The 19,662-nt window shown below is 45.4% G+C and overlaps 1 protein-coding gene across 3 annotated transcripts in view; it reads left to right on the plus strand.

Moving 5' to 3' along the window:
• BABAM2 (BRISC and BRCA1 A complex member 2) overlaps nucleotides 1-19,662 on the plus strand; it is a 514,378-nt gene that overhangs the window by 411,724 nt on the left and 82,992 nt on the right. For all 3 annotated transcript variants that reach the window (XR_005213277.1, XM_037812636.1, XM_037812635.1), the window contains exon 10: nucleotides 291-373. Coding sequence is in view for 2 of the 3 variants with exons in the window: in XM_037812636.1 (XP_037668564.1) it covers nucleotides 291-373 (83 nt within the window). In the remaining variant the exon portion in view is untranslated. The remainder of the gene's footprint in view (nucleotides 1-290; nucleotides 374-19,662) is intronic.

The following is a 19,662-nucleotide window of genomic DNA, read 5'->3' on the forward strand; positions in this document are numbered from 1 at the left end:
TAGAGCTTTCAAGTAATTTTATTCCTGCTTTACAAATGAAAAAACAGCAACTCCAAGGGCTAAGTGATTTGCCTGAGGTCATAATAGATAATAACAGGCAAAGTTATGACTGAAACGAGATGCTGACATTCCATATCCCTTCCTCACCTACCCCACTTGCTCGCCTTAAATGTATTTTGGATTCAATACCTCTGACTTTATGAATATATATTCTTCACTTGGTTCCAACTCTTTTATACCTTATTTTTATGAGAGTTTTTTGTTCGTGTGTGTATGTTTTTATTATATAGAGGTGTCGTGGAATATGATGCAGAAGGCTTTACAAAACTCACTCTGCTGCTGATGTGGAAAGATTTTTGTTTTCTTGTACACAGTGAGTACACTTTTGCTCTCAGCATACATTTTAAAAATGTTCTAAACCACCTATAAGAATAAACAAGACAACCTTTAGTGTCCTGGCTGGGTTCCTTTTACTTTAGCATATGTATAATTTTGGGGTGGTTCTCAAAAAGAGAATTTCTCTAGACCAGTGGTCCTCATCCAGGGGTGATTTTGCCCCCCAGGAGACGTTTGGTAATGTGTCTGGAGACATTTTTGGTTGTCACAGCCAAGGGGGTGCTACTGGCATCTCGTGGGTACACATCAAGAATGCTGCTAAACATCTTACAATGTACAGGACAGAACCCAGCAACAACCTGATCTGAAGCGTCAGCTGTACCAAGGTTGAGAAACCCTACCTAGGGTTTTGTTGTTCATTTGTTTCAAAGCAACTTTCCAGTATCAGGTCTTAAAACTTTCAGGATTACTCAAAACATGCTTGCTTTGATCATTTGGTTATCATCCTTATTAAAAGAAAAATCTACAATTTTGATAATATATAATACATAAATTAAAGACGGGACAATATTCTAATGTATTCCTCACATTACTTTGCAGGATTTTTCCACAAAATAGGCATACTTACATGTTTCTTGTGTTATATTAATCTGTCAATCAATCATGGACCTGTTCAACTTGCAAGTCAACCAAGACCTTTAGTCTTTAGTAATTTGGTATGCAAAATGGCCAGTCTTCAAGCCAGGATTGGGTTGATTTCACTCACTATATAGAACTAGCCTATACCTTAATAAGCCATTTCAGACAGAGCAGCTTTGGCCTAGTTAGTCAAGGCATCAGACAGTCAATACTGACTTTGAGAGCCTTTTGTTTCCCAGCAGATTTACCTTCTTGGTTGTAATTTGCTTAGGCTAAAACAGTTTTTTAAATTAGTTTATCTTACCTGGTTTCGCACTAACAGATGTAAGAGAATAAACCCAAAAATGTACAGAGGAAAGCCTCTAATTGAAACCATACAAAGTATAATCCACACAGAGATAATTGAGAGTTGGCCCTACTTTTAAGGAGTTGGGCCTCCCTGCCCTTTAGGTGTTCCCCAACAATCACTGCCTTGAAATGCACTGCTTTGTGTTGAGCTCCTACTCAGTAGCTATTTATAAATTGGTGCCATCTTTGCAAATGCTTCTGAAAAATGCAAGCATATCACTTTATATTACTTATGTGAACAGATAAACAGGGTTGGAGAGGTAAAGATTTTAATCTGTGTGTGCCTCTGAGTAATTCTGTGACCTTGTTCAAATCACTAGGGCAAACCTCCCTCTTCTTAGGTGTCCTCATTTGTATACTGGGGCTCTGGTTGTCAGAGCCCTTGAGACACAGGCATATGGCTGAACCTGGGAGCCGGGGCCAGTGGAAGAGAAAGCCTCACGATAAGGCCTCCTGGCTCCTTTGCTCGCGATCTTCCATGTCCCTACTAATCTAAGCTTCATCCCGATGCTTCCAGCCACCACTTTTGATTCTGACCTCATGTGCCTCTGCTTTGGCTTTGCATTCTGAGTCTTAGCTCCTTCATAAGGTCTCACTTCCTATTCACCACATCCACTTCACCTCCCTGCCTTGAACTCAGTGTTTCTGTTTCTAGTCTGATAACCGACCCCCAATCCTTTTTGCATCCGTGGTTTTTTTCTTATGACCCCGGACAGTTGCCTGGCATGATTGTCCTCCCTACCAGAGCAGGACAAAAGAGCATTCACCTCGCAGACAGCGCCTGCTGATGCTCTTCAGTGCATTCCATGTCATAGTAATTCTTGTTGCTTTTTAAGATCTGTTCCCCATAGAATATTTTCTCCATGGTACCATGTGTCCAATGTTTCTCACAGCTTATTCACCACCTTCCTATCTTAGCTTTTCCAAGTCAAACATGCAAAATTGAATCCCAAAGTCATATTTTCACTTCATTTTGAATTACCTTCTTCAGAAACATAGACCTCCCAGGCACAGCTACAAGGGGCCTTGGGATTTATTTACTTTACTTTTTCCAAAGTGTTTCTTCAGGCTTTTATTCCTTTTCTCTCCTTGGCTCTTAGTGTCGCTGCCCAGGGTCTTGGCTCTTCTGGTGGATAAGACCTAGTCTGGGAATCAAGAGGCTTTAGTGCTTCTTCCTGCTCCATCAACTAATTTACAGCCTATATTTTAATTAATTATTTCCATCCTTTTGCTTCTTTCTTATCTAAAATGTAGGACTTGCTACATCAGGGTGAAACTTGGTTAGATCCCATGTTTTATTCAGTCTTGCAGTTAAGCATCTGACACCTTCCTTTGAAAGCAGCTGCTTGCTTGGTTATAACACTCAAAGGACTACTTGTTCCCTTTTTTCTTTCTGTGAAGATGGGAGGTGAGTATGGTGTGGCAGAGACTCAACAAAGGACCTTGCAGTAAATTGTTCTGAGATCTCAAGAATGTGAAAAAAGAGGAGGGAAATATCTGGAGATGGAACCATCTTTCTGTGGGAGGTTCCACTACTTGGTAAAGGCTGACAACCAAACAGGCCACCAAATAGAATCTCTGCTTTCCCGTCCCTCTCTGCTCTCCCCAGACTCAGGAAGTTGAGTCTGAGTGAATAGGGCAGGTGCTGGCAATAATTCTGGGCATTCAGGATGCTGGGGAAAGAGGCCCTCCTCTCTTGAGGCAGACGGCTCTGGCCTCAGGCTTTGTGAGTGTGCGGAAGCAAGAATTCTCTCAGGAAAATGAGTCTCTCAGGAGATATGCAGTATCTCCCATTACGCTGGTTCCAGGAATGGGGCCTGACTGTGGCCATGATTCTGGCCATGGAGATTTTCCATCCATCTCTTCCTTCCTTCCTTCATCTATTACCAGCATGTCTCAAGACTTGGAACTCCAGCAGGACCAGGGCTCCCATCTAGAAACTGTTTTATGGAAGGTTTCCTGGTAATTATCTAGAATTATTCATAGTGGTTGTGTAGGTAAATCCACATGTGCCAAGTTGTTTTTGCCTCTGGAGGTGGATGTTTAAGCCAGCTGTGGTGGCAAGAGAACTAGATAACGAGGCACAGCAACACAGCACAAAAGCAGCCTCTGGGGAAAAGGCTGATTCTTTTTCATGGGTCCCAGTCAGCTGCACTGTAAGTAGGCTCACGAGGAGGCAGCTGCCAAAGGGAGCAGGGTTGCTGCTTGGGAGGGAGTATAACTGAGGTCCGTCACTTCCGAGGCAACGTGGAGAGAATCTGACTATGGGAGCATCTGTCTTTTCCCATTAGCTGTAAATCCTTGGTAAATGACCCTTTGAGTCTCCCAGCCTGGACCAGAGGCCATGTCTCCCTGGTAAAATGCCTAGTAGACCAAATTCAACCATTTTTGCTGCTCCTTTTCTTATTTTCTCTTCTCTGCCCCACCTCCACACTCCCATCAACTCAATTTAACGGAGTTTACTGAAATAGACACAAAAGGGGTGTTTGGTGAGCCAATGTTGGTTTCTGTGTGTTCACCAGGACTTGCCTCACACATAGTGCCCGTAAGACAGACCTGTCAATCATGGTTGTCCTCACATATGTAAATAATTGGCACCGTAGCCTAAGAAAAGAGAATTCACAATAGAGGAGTTTTTTTCCCTCGTTGTACCTCCTGTAAGGCAGGTCACAAGTATGTTACACGTTTGCGACAAGCTTGTAACACATTTGTGCACTTGCAACACCATATTAACAAGGAATTTACATGCCCGTGCCGCTGTGTGGATGCTCTCTAGAAGGCCTGGGGAACCTCTCTTTGGTGACATACATAGACAGCAGCTAAACTGATGGTGGCATTCAAGTGTGCAGACAGTTCATTTAGATACTTTCTAGTCTAGGATACATGAGTTCTGGCAGGTAATATATCAGCTGAGAATCCCAGCACAGAAAAAAATCTTTATCACTAGGAACAAATGCTCCTGGCTGATGGCAGAGTGGACAACGAGATACAACAAGAGCTGCACTCATGAGTGCTGAGCCCAGCATCATGCCCTGTTTAGAAGAGGCACCATCAATCCTGATTGGGGTGTGGATGACATTCAGTCAGCAGCAAGGTCATACAGGAGAGTCTCACGAAAGCTTCAGGACACTGAGAAATGGGAACCAAAGCAATACAGGTGCATCCCTGATGAGCTGCAGGTGACCCCACATGTGACTGAGATACCTTGCCTGGGTTATATACTCGAGAACATGGCATCACCAAGTGTTAAAATGTATGTTCTGCAGCTATACTCCTGGGGTGTGAGTGATGACGCCATACTCAGTGACACACTTTGGGTGCCACCTCCTGCCCGTGAGAGCTGCCTATCCATCCCAGCTCCGTGACACCAGAGGCCAGTACCAGCTCTGCGTCAGCCACGTGAGAGGCCGGTTCCAGCACTGCCTAGGCACTGGGATACCATGGATGAGATCCTTCCAAGGGACTGGGAGAAGTGGGACCCTCCCTGTTAGCAGGGTCAGCTTGAGCTACCTCATTACGTCTTGCTTGAGGAAAGAGGCACATTTAATGATTATCACACAGGTATGCCGCAGTGACATGGACTGGAGGGAGATACACTAACATTTCTCAGTGAGATGACCCCTGCCCACCACTGTGGTTCAGCTGGAAGAGGCCTTAGTCTGCCACAGTGGCATAAAGTTTACAATGGTCCTCATGGCACAACTCAAGAAACTAACCATAACACTTAACCAAGTTTGCAACACAGATATGGAGTCTGATGTGACCAGTGAGGGCCTGCTTGCGCTCAGAGGCAGCTCCAGTCCTCAGCATGGGCACGTTCAAGATGTCCATTCAGCAAAGGTGTAGATGTTGAGGTACCTGGAGGAGTTACCAATGAAGGGTCTGGCTGGAGGCCCAAGAGGATTGAGGCATTGGATGCAGCCTCAGTCCAGTGTTGGCCATGCCATACCCACAATTACTTCCCAATGCAGAAGTACCTTCTGCTGTGCATAGTCATAAATGTGAAGAATAGTGATGACAGGTGCTTTCAGTGGGCTGTGCTGTCAGCTCTGTACCCAGCTGCCCGTATGGTCACTTCTAAGGCCCACGTGGGTGAGTTGATGTTCAAGGGAATATGCTTCCCAGTTAAGGTTACTGACATTGACAGGTTCGAGTCAGAACTTAAGTATTGCCATGAACATCTTCAGCTAGAACAAAGTCCCACACCCAACCCTGGGCTCATAGATAGAGAGGCTGCACATCATCATGTCTGGATAGAGGACTTAGGTCCACTAGTGAGACATAATAACCGCAAGCACAATGAACTTAAATATACATGTCATTGTTGCCTGCACAGCTTCTCCAAAGAGGGACTCCTAGGTACCCATGTCAAGGATTGCCAGGAGATATGGGGAAAGGTGCAATGCATATTGATGCCAGAAGAGGGTAAAAACACCCTCAAATTCCAGAACCGTACCAACTTAAAGCATTAAAACCTCCAGTCAAGGGCACATCCATGAACCCAGACCAGAGCCACATGAGGTTTACTGCAGAACAGAAGCCTTGTGGCTTGTTGTGTGGCAGTGCACTGCGACAGCCATGCCAGTGAGTTTGGGCTCTACTGTGGAGAAAACACCGTGGAAGGGTTCTTGCGATGCCTTCAAGTGAAGTTAGCCAATATCTGCCAGCAGCTCCACCATAAAATTCATATGCAGATGGATGATAATCATAGGAGCAGCTTTGCCTAATCTATGAAGTACCACATCTGTGGTGGAGCCCTAGTAGAAGACAAAGAGCGAGATGAAGGTCATGTTGCATCACAAACAAATATTGCAGAGCAGCCCACAATGCATGTAACCTCAAGTTGCAGATGTGTCCAGACAGGATGAAGATGCCAGTCATATTTCACAACCTCAGAGGCTGTGATGTGCACCTAATCATGCAGGCACTTGGCTCCACGGAGTCCACTGAAGGCAAGAAGACATCATGCTTACCCAGCAACAAGGAGAATTGGTGCCAGCCAGCTGCAGTTCAATAGCCTGCCATTCCTGGATGATTCACGGACAAGCTTGATGTGTCCATGGCTAGATGACCTCAAGGTCACTACCACCCATAGCAGCGAGATGAAGTTCAAGCTGTGGTGCTGCCAGAGCATCTATCCTTTGAGTTCAGTCAGTAGCTTCAAGAGATTTGGCAAGGCACAACTGCCACCCAGAAAGGCTTTCTACAGCATGCTATTGTGCAGTGACATCCATGAGAACAACTATAAGCATGCTCAGTAAGTACGGGAAGTCTTTGACTCAAGATGCTTGCATCCCACTGTCCTGCTGCTTACTGCTGTCTTTGAGATGTTTTGCAGCCTGGCACAGTGGCACTATGACCTGGGCCCACATGCTACATCAGCCTGTGTGAAATGTTTTGGATTGCTCTACTGAAAAAGACCAAGATCCGACTGGAGAAAAGATTAAAGGTTCATCTAGGCAGAAAAGGCTTCTGTGCAAAACCTTCTCAGCCTTGATAGTATCATCCAGTTTTTGGCCCATCAAACACATCAGATCATCATTCAGCATGGTGACCACTGATGATAGCACATACACCCACTCTGAAGACCCGTCACTGTTAAAAGTGGGTCCTGGGCATACTGTGTCCCAAACAGCCACTTAGTGTTCAGTTAAACTGCTCAATGATATCCTGCTTGCAGGGCTTTCCAACTTAGCTGCAATGCATGTGCATGTTATGCTTGGCCAGAAACTCTAGATGATGCCCAGGAACTCACACCCAGCTTGGGCTGTAAAAGCTGAAGCCTCATCAGTGGGCCATGCTTTTAGACGTGGCTTAATGCTACAGCTACGTCAGCTGAATCTTTTGAATTAGAACTGCTGCCTACATAAACCACAGGTAAGGCATACATATAGGTTTTGTGACCAATGCAATCAAGTGGCAAGTATCGTAAGTCCACTTGGTAGACTGCACTTGGGTGATATTCATCAAACATGGGGCATAGAATATAGCTTGTTGGTGGCAGGTAGATGTACCACACAGCCTGACATTTCAGCCAATCACAGGCAACTTGCTCTGAGACTTTGCCTGTATGGCCAGCTTCTTAACTGTAGCTATTCTGTGCTGGTAACCCTTGGAACTGTAGTTATCTGAGCTGGCTTACTCTCCATCATCATGAAAGATCATTCCAGCACACCAGTGAGTCCCAACAGGCAGCCAACACTTCAACTGGAAACTGAGCACACACCTCGTAGTTAGTTGGTCCCAACAAGATGTTGCTGGCAACGGGAAGGTCATCTTGAAATCCTGGTTGTTCAAGCCATCTTTGGTCCATACCCTCATTTTCTGTGCCAGCAGGCCAGAGTTGGCTTTTTTGTTGTTGTTTTTTGTTTGTTTATTTGTTTCTTGATGTATTGGCCATCTTCCAACATCACACAGTAAAGTTCTTTGGGAATTCTAATGTTTGATGTTTGCATTGTATCTATACATGTGCACAAAAAATGCCAAAGCAGCAAAAACTTGAACCTCACTACTCAGGTTGTGTTGGCATTGTAGCCCAAAACTGCAGTGCACAGATGAAACACAGTTTTTTCAGATTACTTGGTGAGTTTGCAGGTGAAATGGCCCATCGTGGCCATCCCCACAACTGTGAAGGCCATCTCTCCGTTCTTTTCACCATCTGACGGCATCTGAAATCTGAGATACACGGCCAAGAGGATCAAGTGTTTTGCCCTTGACCAGGACCTACTCATGATTGTGATGTGATGTCTTGGAAAGTTTGCATGGTGTGGCCTTGTTGACAGAGCTCCTCATTAATCCAATTAAGGCACTTGGTTTGTTTTTAAGACCATTTGGCCCGTTCAGCTTGTAATTGTTCCACAGCTTTATCATGGTACTCACACTCTGTCGGCCTCTGAGCTGTGCAGTACTGAGAAGAGGTAGTTCTTTCTACTGAATGCTAGGGCATTCACAAAAGCCCCCAACAAGCAGTGAAATTGAGGCTTTTTTTTTTTTTAACTTTTTATTTTGAAATCCTTTCAAACTTAGAGGACAGTTACAAAGATAACTGTTACTGCAGTCCTTTAACTGTTTTCTGGAGCTCGGAGAAAGTTTCTACCTGTTCTTGCTGATTGTTTAGAGTTCCTGTTGGGGAAATAGAGTTCTGAAATGTCTTATTATGCCATCTTGATTGGGATGCGAATTGAGGCCATTTTACTTCATGATACCTACAGGTATGATGCCTTGTCAAATGAGCCTGTCCTTCATTGCTATGGCCAGGGTCACATCAACAATCACCATGCCTACAACATAGGAAGTGAAGTTGAACTTGGAGACTGGCCATCAATGACCATCTGTAGCCCATCACCAGGCCAGAGTAAATGGTGCCAAGGTATAGCGCATTAACTAGCATTTTTTCATCAGTACTTGGAGAAGATACGTTTCATTACTTGCCACAACAGTACTCGCTGCATGTAGAAAGATTCTTCCATATAGGGTTAGGAAATGGCTTCAGTTGCTCAGTGGTAGTAGGCTGTTTAGCCGTGGGTGTGGTGTGGGGTCAGTTTTATAAGACTGTATTGCCACCTGTCAACCCAAGACCCCCAGTGATCCAAGGGGTCCAGTCCACTGACACTCATGATGTGGCTCACTCTGTTGAGTCAGACAGCCAGCTGATATTCTGTTTATCTTCTGTGGCTACATGGGGTCTCAAGGGGTAGGGAGAGAGTCCATGGTTTCTTTTGCAAAGCTGATAGGCACAAAATAGTTACTTTTGCCTCCCAAAGTTTGGCTAGAAGTTTTTCCTGCTTGCTCTTTCTGGTAGTGGCCCTGTCTTTCCCTGCAGCCACTTTTTTAGGGTCTTTTGGGGCGGCATCTTTAGTAGTCAGTGTCTCTACCTCTTGCAGTGGAGCAGTCACACTTGCCATCTCCTGGATCTCTTCCCACATCCTTGATCTGTTTGTCTTGGGTTCTGTGTGTGCAAGCTTGTCAAAACTGACAATACTTAGTGGTGGTCAAGGCTACTGTATGTGAAGCAGTATACACACCATATTGGTGGTACAGGTTACCTGTGGCACTACTCAATGCATGCCTGACAAATGGGTCAGCCTCAAGGTCAGCAGCCAACTTTGGTTGATTTTCTGAGGGTATCAGCAGAACCGTGCCAGCAACTACTGAATACAGCTGCAGTGTGGCTTGCCCTAGAGTCTTGGTCAGACTGCACCAAGTTGCTTTTCATAGTGATGAAGTTGACCTAGCCAGTGGTAAGGGGATTTCCCAGATACTGCCTGGTTACCCACCAGTGACCAGCACAGCTAGCCTCTCATTTGTGTCCTGTACTGGCATCTACTACTGGCTCTGTCACCTTGGACTTTGCTATTTCCTGTCCAATCTAGGCAGTCCTTGATTGCTCTGTTCATGTGGTCCCATGTCATCCATGGTTTCCACTAACATCATTTTGATGGGCTCATTACATTCTGTTTCTGAATTTGTGCAGTCAAGTATTGTCACTTTGTTGGCAACCAAAGCCATCCACCATCTAAGTCTAAGATACTTACAGCCCCTACGTGTGAGGAGACCCAGAAGTAGAATCTGTTTGATTAGTAAGAGTACATCCCACATATTTCAGCACCATATATGCAGTGGGCTGATCACTCTTCAACAGTAGCTTGCTAAGCTTTGTCTCAGCCAGCAGCTGGGGAACTGTGGCCCATTCTTCCCATGAGAGAACCATGTCCTTCTCTTGAAGGCAGTCCTCGAAAGGCAGTCCTTGCAGTGAAAGAGGGCTACTCACATGCCTATTTGCACAAGTCCTTCAAGACTGAGTTGTGCTATTGCATTAAGACCTAAAAGCTTTGCTATACATGGCGACCAAAGAAGGCCAACTCTGACAGCATGTCCTTTTTGGTATTTTTTGTAAGGGGCTTTATAACTGAGCAGTGATCAATCACCATACAGAGTGGGTTCACCAGCAAAGCAACCATACAAGGCTTGGAAATAAACATTCAGCACTTGCTCAGGTTGTCTAGGTAGACCTCAGGGTCAGCCTGTATCTATGGTGCATTTGGTAGGTTTTATGTCACATATGGGCCAAAGGATCACAATGTTTGATGATGCCTCAGTAAGTCAAAAAGGAATACTGTTTTTCCACAGCCAGTCTGGCCACAGATAATAGCTGAGTGTGGGTCTTTGGGAATCAATAGTGTGCACAAGAATAGAGTGTGCTGATCAAGTGGCCATTTTCAATGTTTAGCTGGTCATCCATAATGATGTACAGGTAGATGTTCAAAGCAGTGCCATTCTCTGCAGTTTTTGTGATCCAGGGGTGACACCCTCTGAAGTTTATCCAGTGCACTGGCTGCTGCCACAGAGCTGGTCATCTTCAATTGTCCTGAGGTCGAGCCATAGGCATACTTGCTGGAGAGGAGCTGACACAGGGAGAAATCTGCCAGGGCTGGGTCTTTTGCAACTGTTGCCACCTTGGGATGTCTTTTGCTGCTGGGAGAAGCTGCAAAGAACTTTTTGATCTCTCCCAGTGCAGGTTGGTGTGCATACCCTGAGAATACAGCTAACTGGGAGCTCCTTCAATGCTCACCTTGCCCTTGGGTTGTAGAAGGCCTCTATATCCCAAGCAAAGGCTGCAGCAGAGACCTCGAACAGCATCGGCATTCCCTTCATGCTGCAAGCGGGCATGTTTACACTGATGCTCTACAGAGTGTCACTTTTGTTGACTGAAATTTTATGGTGCCTCAAGACCCTATTGTACAGGACAGCAAGGTGTCCTGCATACCAGTGGCAAATCATTAGGGCCAGCTCCAGCTGGGTGACCATAATCATACTCCAGACTGATGTTGTCAATGGTGTATCTGACATTTATGTCATCAGGGACATCACTCAACCTTTGTTATTGCAAGTTAGCTCATGCTGGAGCACTGAGGGTACTCTGGTAGAAGGGCGTGTGGTTCTGCAGCAACTCAAAATTGAGCAGTATGGAGAAGCGGTTCCCAAAGGTGCCAGAAATTGCATTGTCTCTCACATTGTTTGTTGTAACATCTCCAGCTATGACTCAGAGGTTTGTGATGTTTTTGCCCATTGAGGTGTCAATCCCCTGATAGTGGCCATTAGCCCTCTCCTCAGAGGTTTCCAAAAGGTCACTACAGCAGTAGGAGAAATCCAAGTCATGGCCACTCCTGACCTCATTACTGCTGGTCTTAATTGTTGTCTTCACCACCACAGCCCAGCCAAGGTCCTGAACCACCATTCTGTTGGCATCAGTTAAGTGCAGAGTGATTGTGAATTTCAGGCAGGCAATCCCAGGGATAATGACATCATAGGCACTGAGGTTGGGGAACCAGACCAGAAGTGGCTGGTTCTGATCGATTGTACCCAGGGTTCCTAGAGGCAGCAATGTGGGTTAAGCTTGTGACCATATTGACTGGAAGCCATGGTATGTATGCTAAATCGAACTGACCACTGATTCTTCAAAACTCAAAGGCATAATGGCACACTTTGAGTTAAATGAATTCAGGAAGTCCACAGAGAGGCTTGACACCAACTCAGCTGAAGAAGAAACTAACCTCACTGGCACAGCTGTCCTTGTGATAGGCACTGACGGCCCCATGGTAGAGCCTTCTATTGATGCCACTGCTAGAACCACAACAGCATTATAAGAGCTGATACAGTCGACCGTCAGTGACCGTTACAATGCCTTGGCAAAAGAGGGCTATGATACTTTGACAGAAGATAGCCAGCTGCCACCCAAGTTGTTGAAGATTTGAGCTTGATGACACCTAGCGACTGTGGTTGAGGGTCTTCCCTGGAATGAATCTCATAAATCTCTGTCCCAGCAAACCCCTCATGCTATGAACAATTGCTGCTCATTACCAGGTGAATGTCATCCACATGAAGCTAGGATTCACCAATTGGAACAAAGACTGGGATAAACAGCTGCCACCTAAGTTAACTACATCTCTCCAGGAAACTAACACTAAGGTGGGTGGAAGGCTGCTGCGGCAGAGAGCACTGAACTGCAGGACTTGGGACAGGGCACAGCTGAAGCTTCAGATGCAGTTCAAGAATTGGAGACCAGATTGACATTGGCAGGTACCAGTATTGTTAAGATTCTCAGAACCATGGATGACCCTCTATAAATCTCCAGAGCTCAGGGGGCTAGATACAGCAATGCAGGTGAGCTGACCAACACCCTGGCCAAAATTTTCCAAGCTGGGTGAGCACATCACCTTGAAAAAAGAGGAAGCTGCGAGTCAGAAGAGATGGATGAGTTCACCAGATTCCATATCACAGCGCTTATGCAACCTAGAAGAGGAGCAAGCCATCTGCCGGGAGGAGCTTCCTCAGTGGCTCTCTGCTCTCAGGCTAACTGAATCTGACAGGCCAGATCCTTAATGAGGGACCAGATCCTCAATGAGGACGTGAGGCTTGCCAAGCACATCTGCACCCTCTTTCAGGAGCAGGGAATCATGACTGCATCTGTCCTCACAGTGATTGGAATGACCGTCGCGACCTTGGTGCTGACAGGGTAACTCCTCCACTCTCTCCTCCTCCAACACTGTCACATAAGGGGGCTCCCTCAAGGAGTGGCTGAAAAATCACCTGAAGGCCCTTAGAAGTGCTCTTGCCACACTGGCCTTAGAAGTGCTCTTGCCACCTAGCCAATATGTAGCAGCATGTTGCTTGGAGCCACATAAAGGCCAATCTCAAAGACAGAGTCCACCTTGGAGCCAGCATACTTACAGCTTGATAGTGCTTGATCGCCCAAGAGAGGTCCACATGGAGAAGATGGCCTCTTCCACATTGGCCAAGAACTGCTTCTGGATGTTAAATGCTGTTCTGTCCCCAAGAATGTTTGTTCTTGTCTGAGCTTGTGGCCCCAGGAACACCTGCACATAGATCCTGACACTTTGATTTAGCTGTGCAACCCATGGCTGCATGAATCCTTATGCTTTATCAAGGACAAAGGTACTCCAGGCACTATCTGCCTTCAAAGAATCTAGCTTGATGATGTCTACATGTAAGACCTCGTTTGTTGTCTCTTTTGTGAAAGATATGCATGCTATGTTGTAACCCCCATCTCCCACAAGGAGAATGATATCCATTGTTGGTCCAGTAGTTATACACCTGCCCCAGACCTTGGTTTTGGCCCTTAACATGCCAGTCAGTATGTGGGGACACTCCATACTTGCCACAGATTCACTCATGCCCTCTGATCATGTGGGTTGTTGAAGGCCACCAGGCCTGATCCATGTGTAGCAGGATCCATATTTCTACCAAGAGACTAAAAACCTGGCAGTGTATGTGGTAAAATACAGGGCCCACATCAAAGGATTGGCAGTAGCAAGATGGCCCTCTGCTGATACGCCACAGCCTCTCTTTGAACACATATGCCGAAATTGACTTGGTTCTGCCAGAACTGCACTGGCTGGCTGTTTAATGCCTGCATCTGCTGGTCAGATGCAACATTAGGTAGCCAGTACTTTTGAAACATGTTGGGGACCTGGGTTTTGAAAGCCCCCACACAGTCCCTGCTTGAATCTGAATGCTGGGCTGGGTTAATTGTGTGACTTCCAGTACATCTGGTATTTTGCATCCCCATTAAAACTAAAGGCTCATGTATCCATAATCGCAACTGTGTTTTACACACTGATAAGTGTTCGAGGAAGAGAGGCAGTGGGCCTCCACCCAGCCAGTGACAGGCAGGCAGGCAGTCTGCAAGTTGGTCCCCACCTTGTTACCTGCCCAGTGGGCTAGTAGTATTGGGCCACAGGAGATGGACTCATGGCATCGAGCATACCCCTAACTTTTCCTCGGGTCTTTTGAGCTTCATGCAGACTTGGAGATCAGTCTTGCCGGAGCGTAAGTAAGGTCACTGGTCTGGTAACGCTTACCATCCTGGCTGACCAGGAAGTCAGGCTCTCAGAGGGGCTGCTCACCCTACTCAGGCTTAATGATAGGGCAGGAGGGCAATAGCTCGATGAAGGAATTTATGAGGGCAACCACCCTGTGAACTTCACGGCCTCAAAAACCCTTAATGTGCACCTCAATCAGATAAACACCGCAGCTAGTATTGCAAATGGGCCCCCTCCACAGCTCTGGCAGAAATTGGGCTTGGGTGCCATTTGCTCAGCAACTCAGACACAGTTCTAGTCAAGCGCCCTGCATTCAGATGCCTCCAGGACGGTACAGTGAGCAAGTTAGAGGTTATTATTAGAGACGATAATGGAAAACTTCTTGACAATCACAGTCTTCCAATGTCTGTGGAACCCGAGGTAATTGGAAAATGAGCATGTATGGACCTGATGCCTGCTGTGAGGACAATAACAATATCTCTGACTATACCAAAAAGATCTACTTCTACACTCGTGAGTTCCAAAGGCCATTAATAGTATGACTGGGACCTTCAACACGGGCAACAACTGAGTCACAAATGTGGCAGACCCTGCCACAGACTATGACACAGCCACCAAGGTCTACGTGGATGCCTGTTCTTAGGCCACGGTAGCCCAAACTGAAAACAACACATTGCTACTCAGTGATACTGCAGTTCCCATGGAGATCATCAGCTGGGGTGGGGGCTACAAGATCATACGGACAGCAAACCCCACAGCAGCCCAGGACACAGTCACCAAGACTATGTGGAAGTCTGGGTAGCCTCTCATCAACTTTCGGCTTCCGAAGACCCCACTTGGTCTCTATGTGGGCCTATATGGCAGGAGCTAGGAGTGCACTTGACATGTCCAGTCTGATTGTCCAGGTCCCAGTTGTACTGCAGAGGAATCCCTAGAGCCCTGCATCAGCACTGTGGGTCTCTGCCTTGATTATAATGATATAGGTGGTCTCACAAAGGCCATCAGTCCCAGCAGCAACAGCATCTTTCCAACCACCCAGACCCTAGTGATGCCAATCACTGGAGGCAGCAATAGGCTCCAATGAGGTGCACTAGCAGGGGTCAGCCCTCATCATTCTAGCTGGAATAATTGGAGCACCTGCTAGTTCCTTAGAGATTTAAGCAAAATCAAGTGACCCATGCACATGGCAGGTTCCTAGTTGTGGCATTCTTGTTAGGAAAAATACACACTCTGCCCCCCTTACACCCTAAGAACAGAACATCCAAACTCATCTCTTGCTCGCACCTCTTCTTTCCCCATCAGGGGTTTCCCGTTGAACTTTTCATGTAGGGTTGCATACCAGTCATATGAGATGAAGCAACCCATTGCATCCCACATTGTCCCCTGAGGCCTCCACTCAGCCCACCCTGACAGGTCATTCCTACTGGCTGCAACATATATGCCAACTCAAATGCTAGAGACTGAGCAAGAGGTGCAGGCCACCCTGTACAAAAAACACCACTGTGGCATCAGTATTGTAGATGCCACTGTTGGGGCTCTAGTCACAGCCAGCTTAGGGATGGGCGTTGGTAGAGTGGGGCACCTGTCCACCTTCATTGCCACACCAGTGGGCCTGGGCCTTGAAATTGTGGTCCTGGATTGTAGCGTTCTCGGAGTAGCTGCCAACAAAGCCAAAAAGCACAAGGAAATCTGAGCTCTGGTCGACAAGAAGCTGAGCTCAATTGCAGACCAGATGTCTTCCACCCCAGTTGATGGGGAAATCAATGAGACCATGAATTGCAGTTCATCCTCAGTGAGATGAAGAAAGGTAAAAGGATGAATCAGGAGATTTGAGCTGGCACCAGGAATGTCTCAGTAACCATCGAAGAGGAGACAAAAAGAGATGAGACCTGGACAGGTAGCATGAAAAAAGTTGGCTGTGCAATCAAGTGCTCAGGTATCTGCTGGAATGGCATGAACAACCAAGTTGACCCGCCCCTGGTTTTTTTATCCTCTTCCTTTAAGGAAGTCTAGAAATCTCCAACCTTTATTTGCCTTACAACCTAAAATGACTCATCACACAAATGTTTTACAAGCTTGTCACCTACTTGTTACAAACTTGCATCTTGTCTTATAGGACGCTTGACTAGGGGGAAAAAGCTTCTCTATCAGGGACAATGGGGAAAAGCTCCTCTATTATGGGATTTCTTATCTCAGGGCTGCGGTGCCAATTATTTATGTAGGTGGAGTACATATGCCACCATGACCACAACTGATGGATGGGTTTTTTCTGTGTGATGCGTGAGGTTAGTCATGTTGAACACATGGAGACTAACACTGGTTCGCAGTGAGTGGGCCCCAGACACCACTTTTATATCTACTACTGCGGTCCTACTAAAACTAAGTAACTCAGGCTTGACAGTAAGACATTTATGGTCTAGCACAAGGGTTTGCAAACTATAGCCCATGGACCAAATCCTGCCCACAGCCCTGGAGTTAATAGTTTTTACATTTTTAAAGGGTTGTTAAAAGCAAATAATAAGAAAAGAAAGAAAAATATGCAACAGAGATGGTAAAAGTCCTGCAAAACCTAAAATATTTGCTATCTGACCCTTTAGAGAAAAACTTTGCCAACCCCTAGTCTAATTGATGAGACAAAAGATCAGATAAAAGTAAAGTACAGTGGTATGCAAATATTCCACAAACTTACCTACCATATGTGTATATAAAGTAATATATGTATTAGACAGAGAGAAAAACAGAGAGAGAAACTGACACCCCCCCCCCCCCACCCCATCCCCCTTACTGGGAATCTAATGAGATAGGCAAATGATAAGGAAGTAAAATCACAAATATGTACATTTCAGATAGTGACAAATACCATGATGGAACAAAGCAGAGGGCTGTGATGGGCACTAAGAGGGGGATGTCTTTAGGAAGCCCAAGGAAGTCCTTTCATAGGAGGTGACATTTCAGCTAAGATCTTAATGAGCAGCCATTCAGAGAGCCAGGGGAGGTGATTACAGAGAAAAGAATCAGCTTGTGCAAAAGGTATAAGGAAAGAGCTCTGCATGGACCAGTGTGGGTAGAGTGCAGTGGGCAAGGGGGAGTCATACAAGATGAGGTTAGGAGGATAGCCAGGGGGATCAGGTAGTACCTCACAGGTTGTCTGTCAGTTAGGATTAGGATTAAGTAGTAATAGACACATGAAAAATAATGGTTTAAGCAAAACATTCATTCATTTCGCTCTAATGTATGGGAAGCCCAAATGTAAGCAGTCCAGGGCTGGAATGACATATCCAGGATCATCCTGGACCCAAGTTCTTTCCAGCTTTACACACTACCATCCTTGGGGTGTGGCCTTCTTGCTCACAGTTCCAGAGAGCTGTTGGAGCTCCAGCCATCACATCTATAATCCAAGCAGCAGAATAAAGAAAGAAGGAAGAAGGGTTCCCTTCTGAGAAGTCCCATTCACCACTCTGACTATATCTCATTGTTCCAGAACTTAGTTCACATGGTCACAACATGTGAGTTAGGAAGGGCTGGTAAATACAGTTCTTTAGCTGGAGCAGCAAATGCCCACTAAAAATTTGAGTTCTATTACCTTGAATGAGAAGGAGAGAATGGATGTTTAGTAGGCAACTAGTGATTTCTTCCAAACCAAGGCAAAGAGTTTGGATCTTATTCCAGGTAACGATCCCATCAGAAAACAGATGGCACATCATGTAGGTAACTTGGTTGAGTTCAATGGAAGAACTGTGTTCAAAGGCATGCGTAGGAAGGAAAACCAAAAGTGGGGAGTCATTGCCACCTCTAGGCCTGCAAGGACAAGAGGAGGGTCTGCTGGGGAGGTCTTTAGTAGAGGAACGTAGCTGGGGAGGTCTTTAGTAGAGGAACGTAGCTGCTGCTCTCTGTCACCCTGCAGGGAGGGAGTTGGGGGAATAAATACCCTGACTTCTCTCTCCCCACCTGCTGGTCTCCAGCCTGGACCAAGCCCAGAGAAACTTAAACATCTGCAAGTCCAACAGAGGAGGAGAAACTAGCGAAGGAAGTTGAGAAGGAGCAAATGGAGTTGAGGAAAATTGGAAGAATATGCTGTCACAAAAGCCGAGACAGGAAAGTGTTTCAAAAGAGACTTGGGGATCTTGACAAAATTCCCCTCAGTGGAGTGGTGGATGCTGAAACCAGATGGGAGTGGGTTCAAGACTGAATGAACATTTTTAACTTACTTTAGAAAGAAAAAGTGAATGAGGATGTGAAAACAGAGACAGCATGTGTAGACAAGTTTTCTTTAGAATTTTGGATATGAAAGGAAACTGAAAAATGGGGCAGTGGCTAGAAAGGGATTCATTAATTTAGTCACGTATTCTATAAATATTTAATATAGCAGGCATTGTTCTAAAGGCTAACGAACAGCAGTGTACCAAACAGAAAAATTACCTGCCTTTATGGGGTTTACATTCCAGATGAGAGAAACAGACCAATCATGAATACGTAATATGACAGAGAAATTGGTTGAGAGAGATTTATTTATTCATTTGTTTGTGTCCTTTATAAACCACCCCTCCTCCTTCGTTATTTTTAATGAAGGGAATAAAATAGCATAGCTGTACACTGATAGAAATGAGAAGTAGATGTAGAAAAAATGGCCATAAGATAGAGGAACAGAATCCTTAGTTTACTCAGTGTGGTAAGTGCTAGAGTCGTTGGTCTACTGGAGTTCACAGAGTGAGATCGGTGTAAACTGGAACAGTTGAGAAGGCACCGTGGAGAGGGGAGGGGTTGAGCCGAGACCTGAAGGCCTGAGGGTTTCAAGTCTCCTCTCTTTTTTTTCTTGCTCTGTCTAGCCAAAGGTTGTCAATTTTGTTGCACTTTTCAAAGAACCAACTTTTGGTTTCATTGATTTTTCTCTATTGTTTTATTTTCATGCTAATTTTTTTAATTCAATTTTATTGAGATATATTCATATACCACACAGTCATCCAAAGTGTACAATCAGTTGTTCACATTAGCATCATATAGTTGTTCATTCATCACCCCGATCTATTTTCGAACATTTTCCTTGTACCAGAATAAGTGAAAATAAGAATTTAAAAAAATAAGAGTAAAAAATGAACACCCATCATCACCCCACCCCACCCTATTTTTCCTTTAGTTTTTTGTCCCCATTTTTCTACTCATCCGTCCATACACTGGATAAAGAGGAGTGTGATCCACGAGGCTTTCACAATCACATTGTCACACCTTGTAAGCTATATTGCTATACATACGTCTTCAAGAGTCAAGGCTACTGGGTTGCAGATTGATAGTTTCAGGTATTTACTTCTATCTATTCCAATACATAAAAACCTAAAAAGGGTTATCTATATGGTGCATAAGAGTGCCCACCAGAATGACCTCTCGACTCCATTTGGAATCTCTCAGCCACTGAAACTTTATTTTGTTTCATTTTACATCCCCCTTTTGGTCAAGATATTCTCAATCCCATGATGATGTTGGGACCAGATTCATCCCGGGA

Source organism: Choloepus didactylus, chromosome 20, assembly GCF_015220235.1.
Source record: "Choloepus didactylus isolate mChoDid1 chromosome 20, mChoDid1.pri, whole genome shotgun sequence".
In the NCBI taxonomy this organism is placed as follows: Eukaryota; Metazoa; Chordata; class Mammalia; order Pilosa; family Megalonychidae; genus Choloepus; species Choloepus didactylus.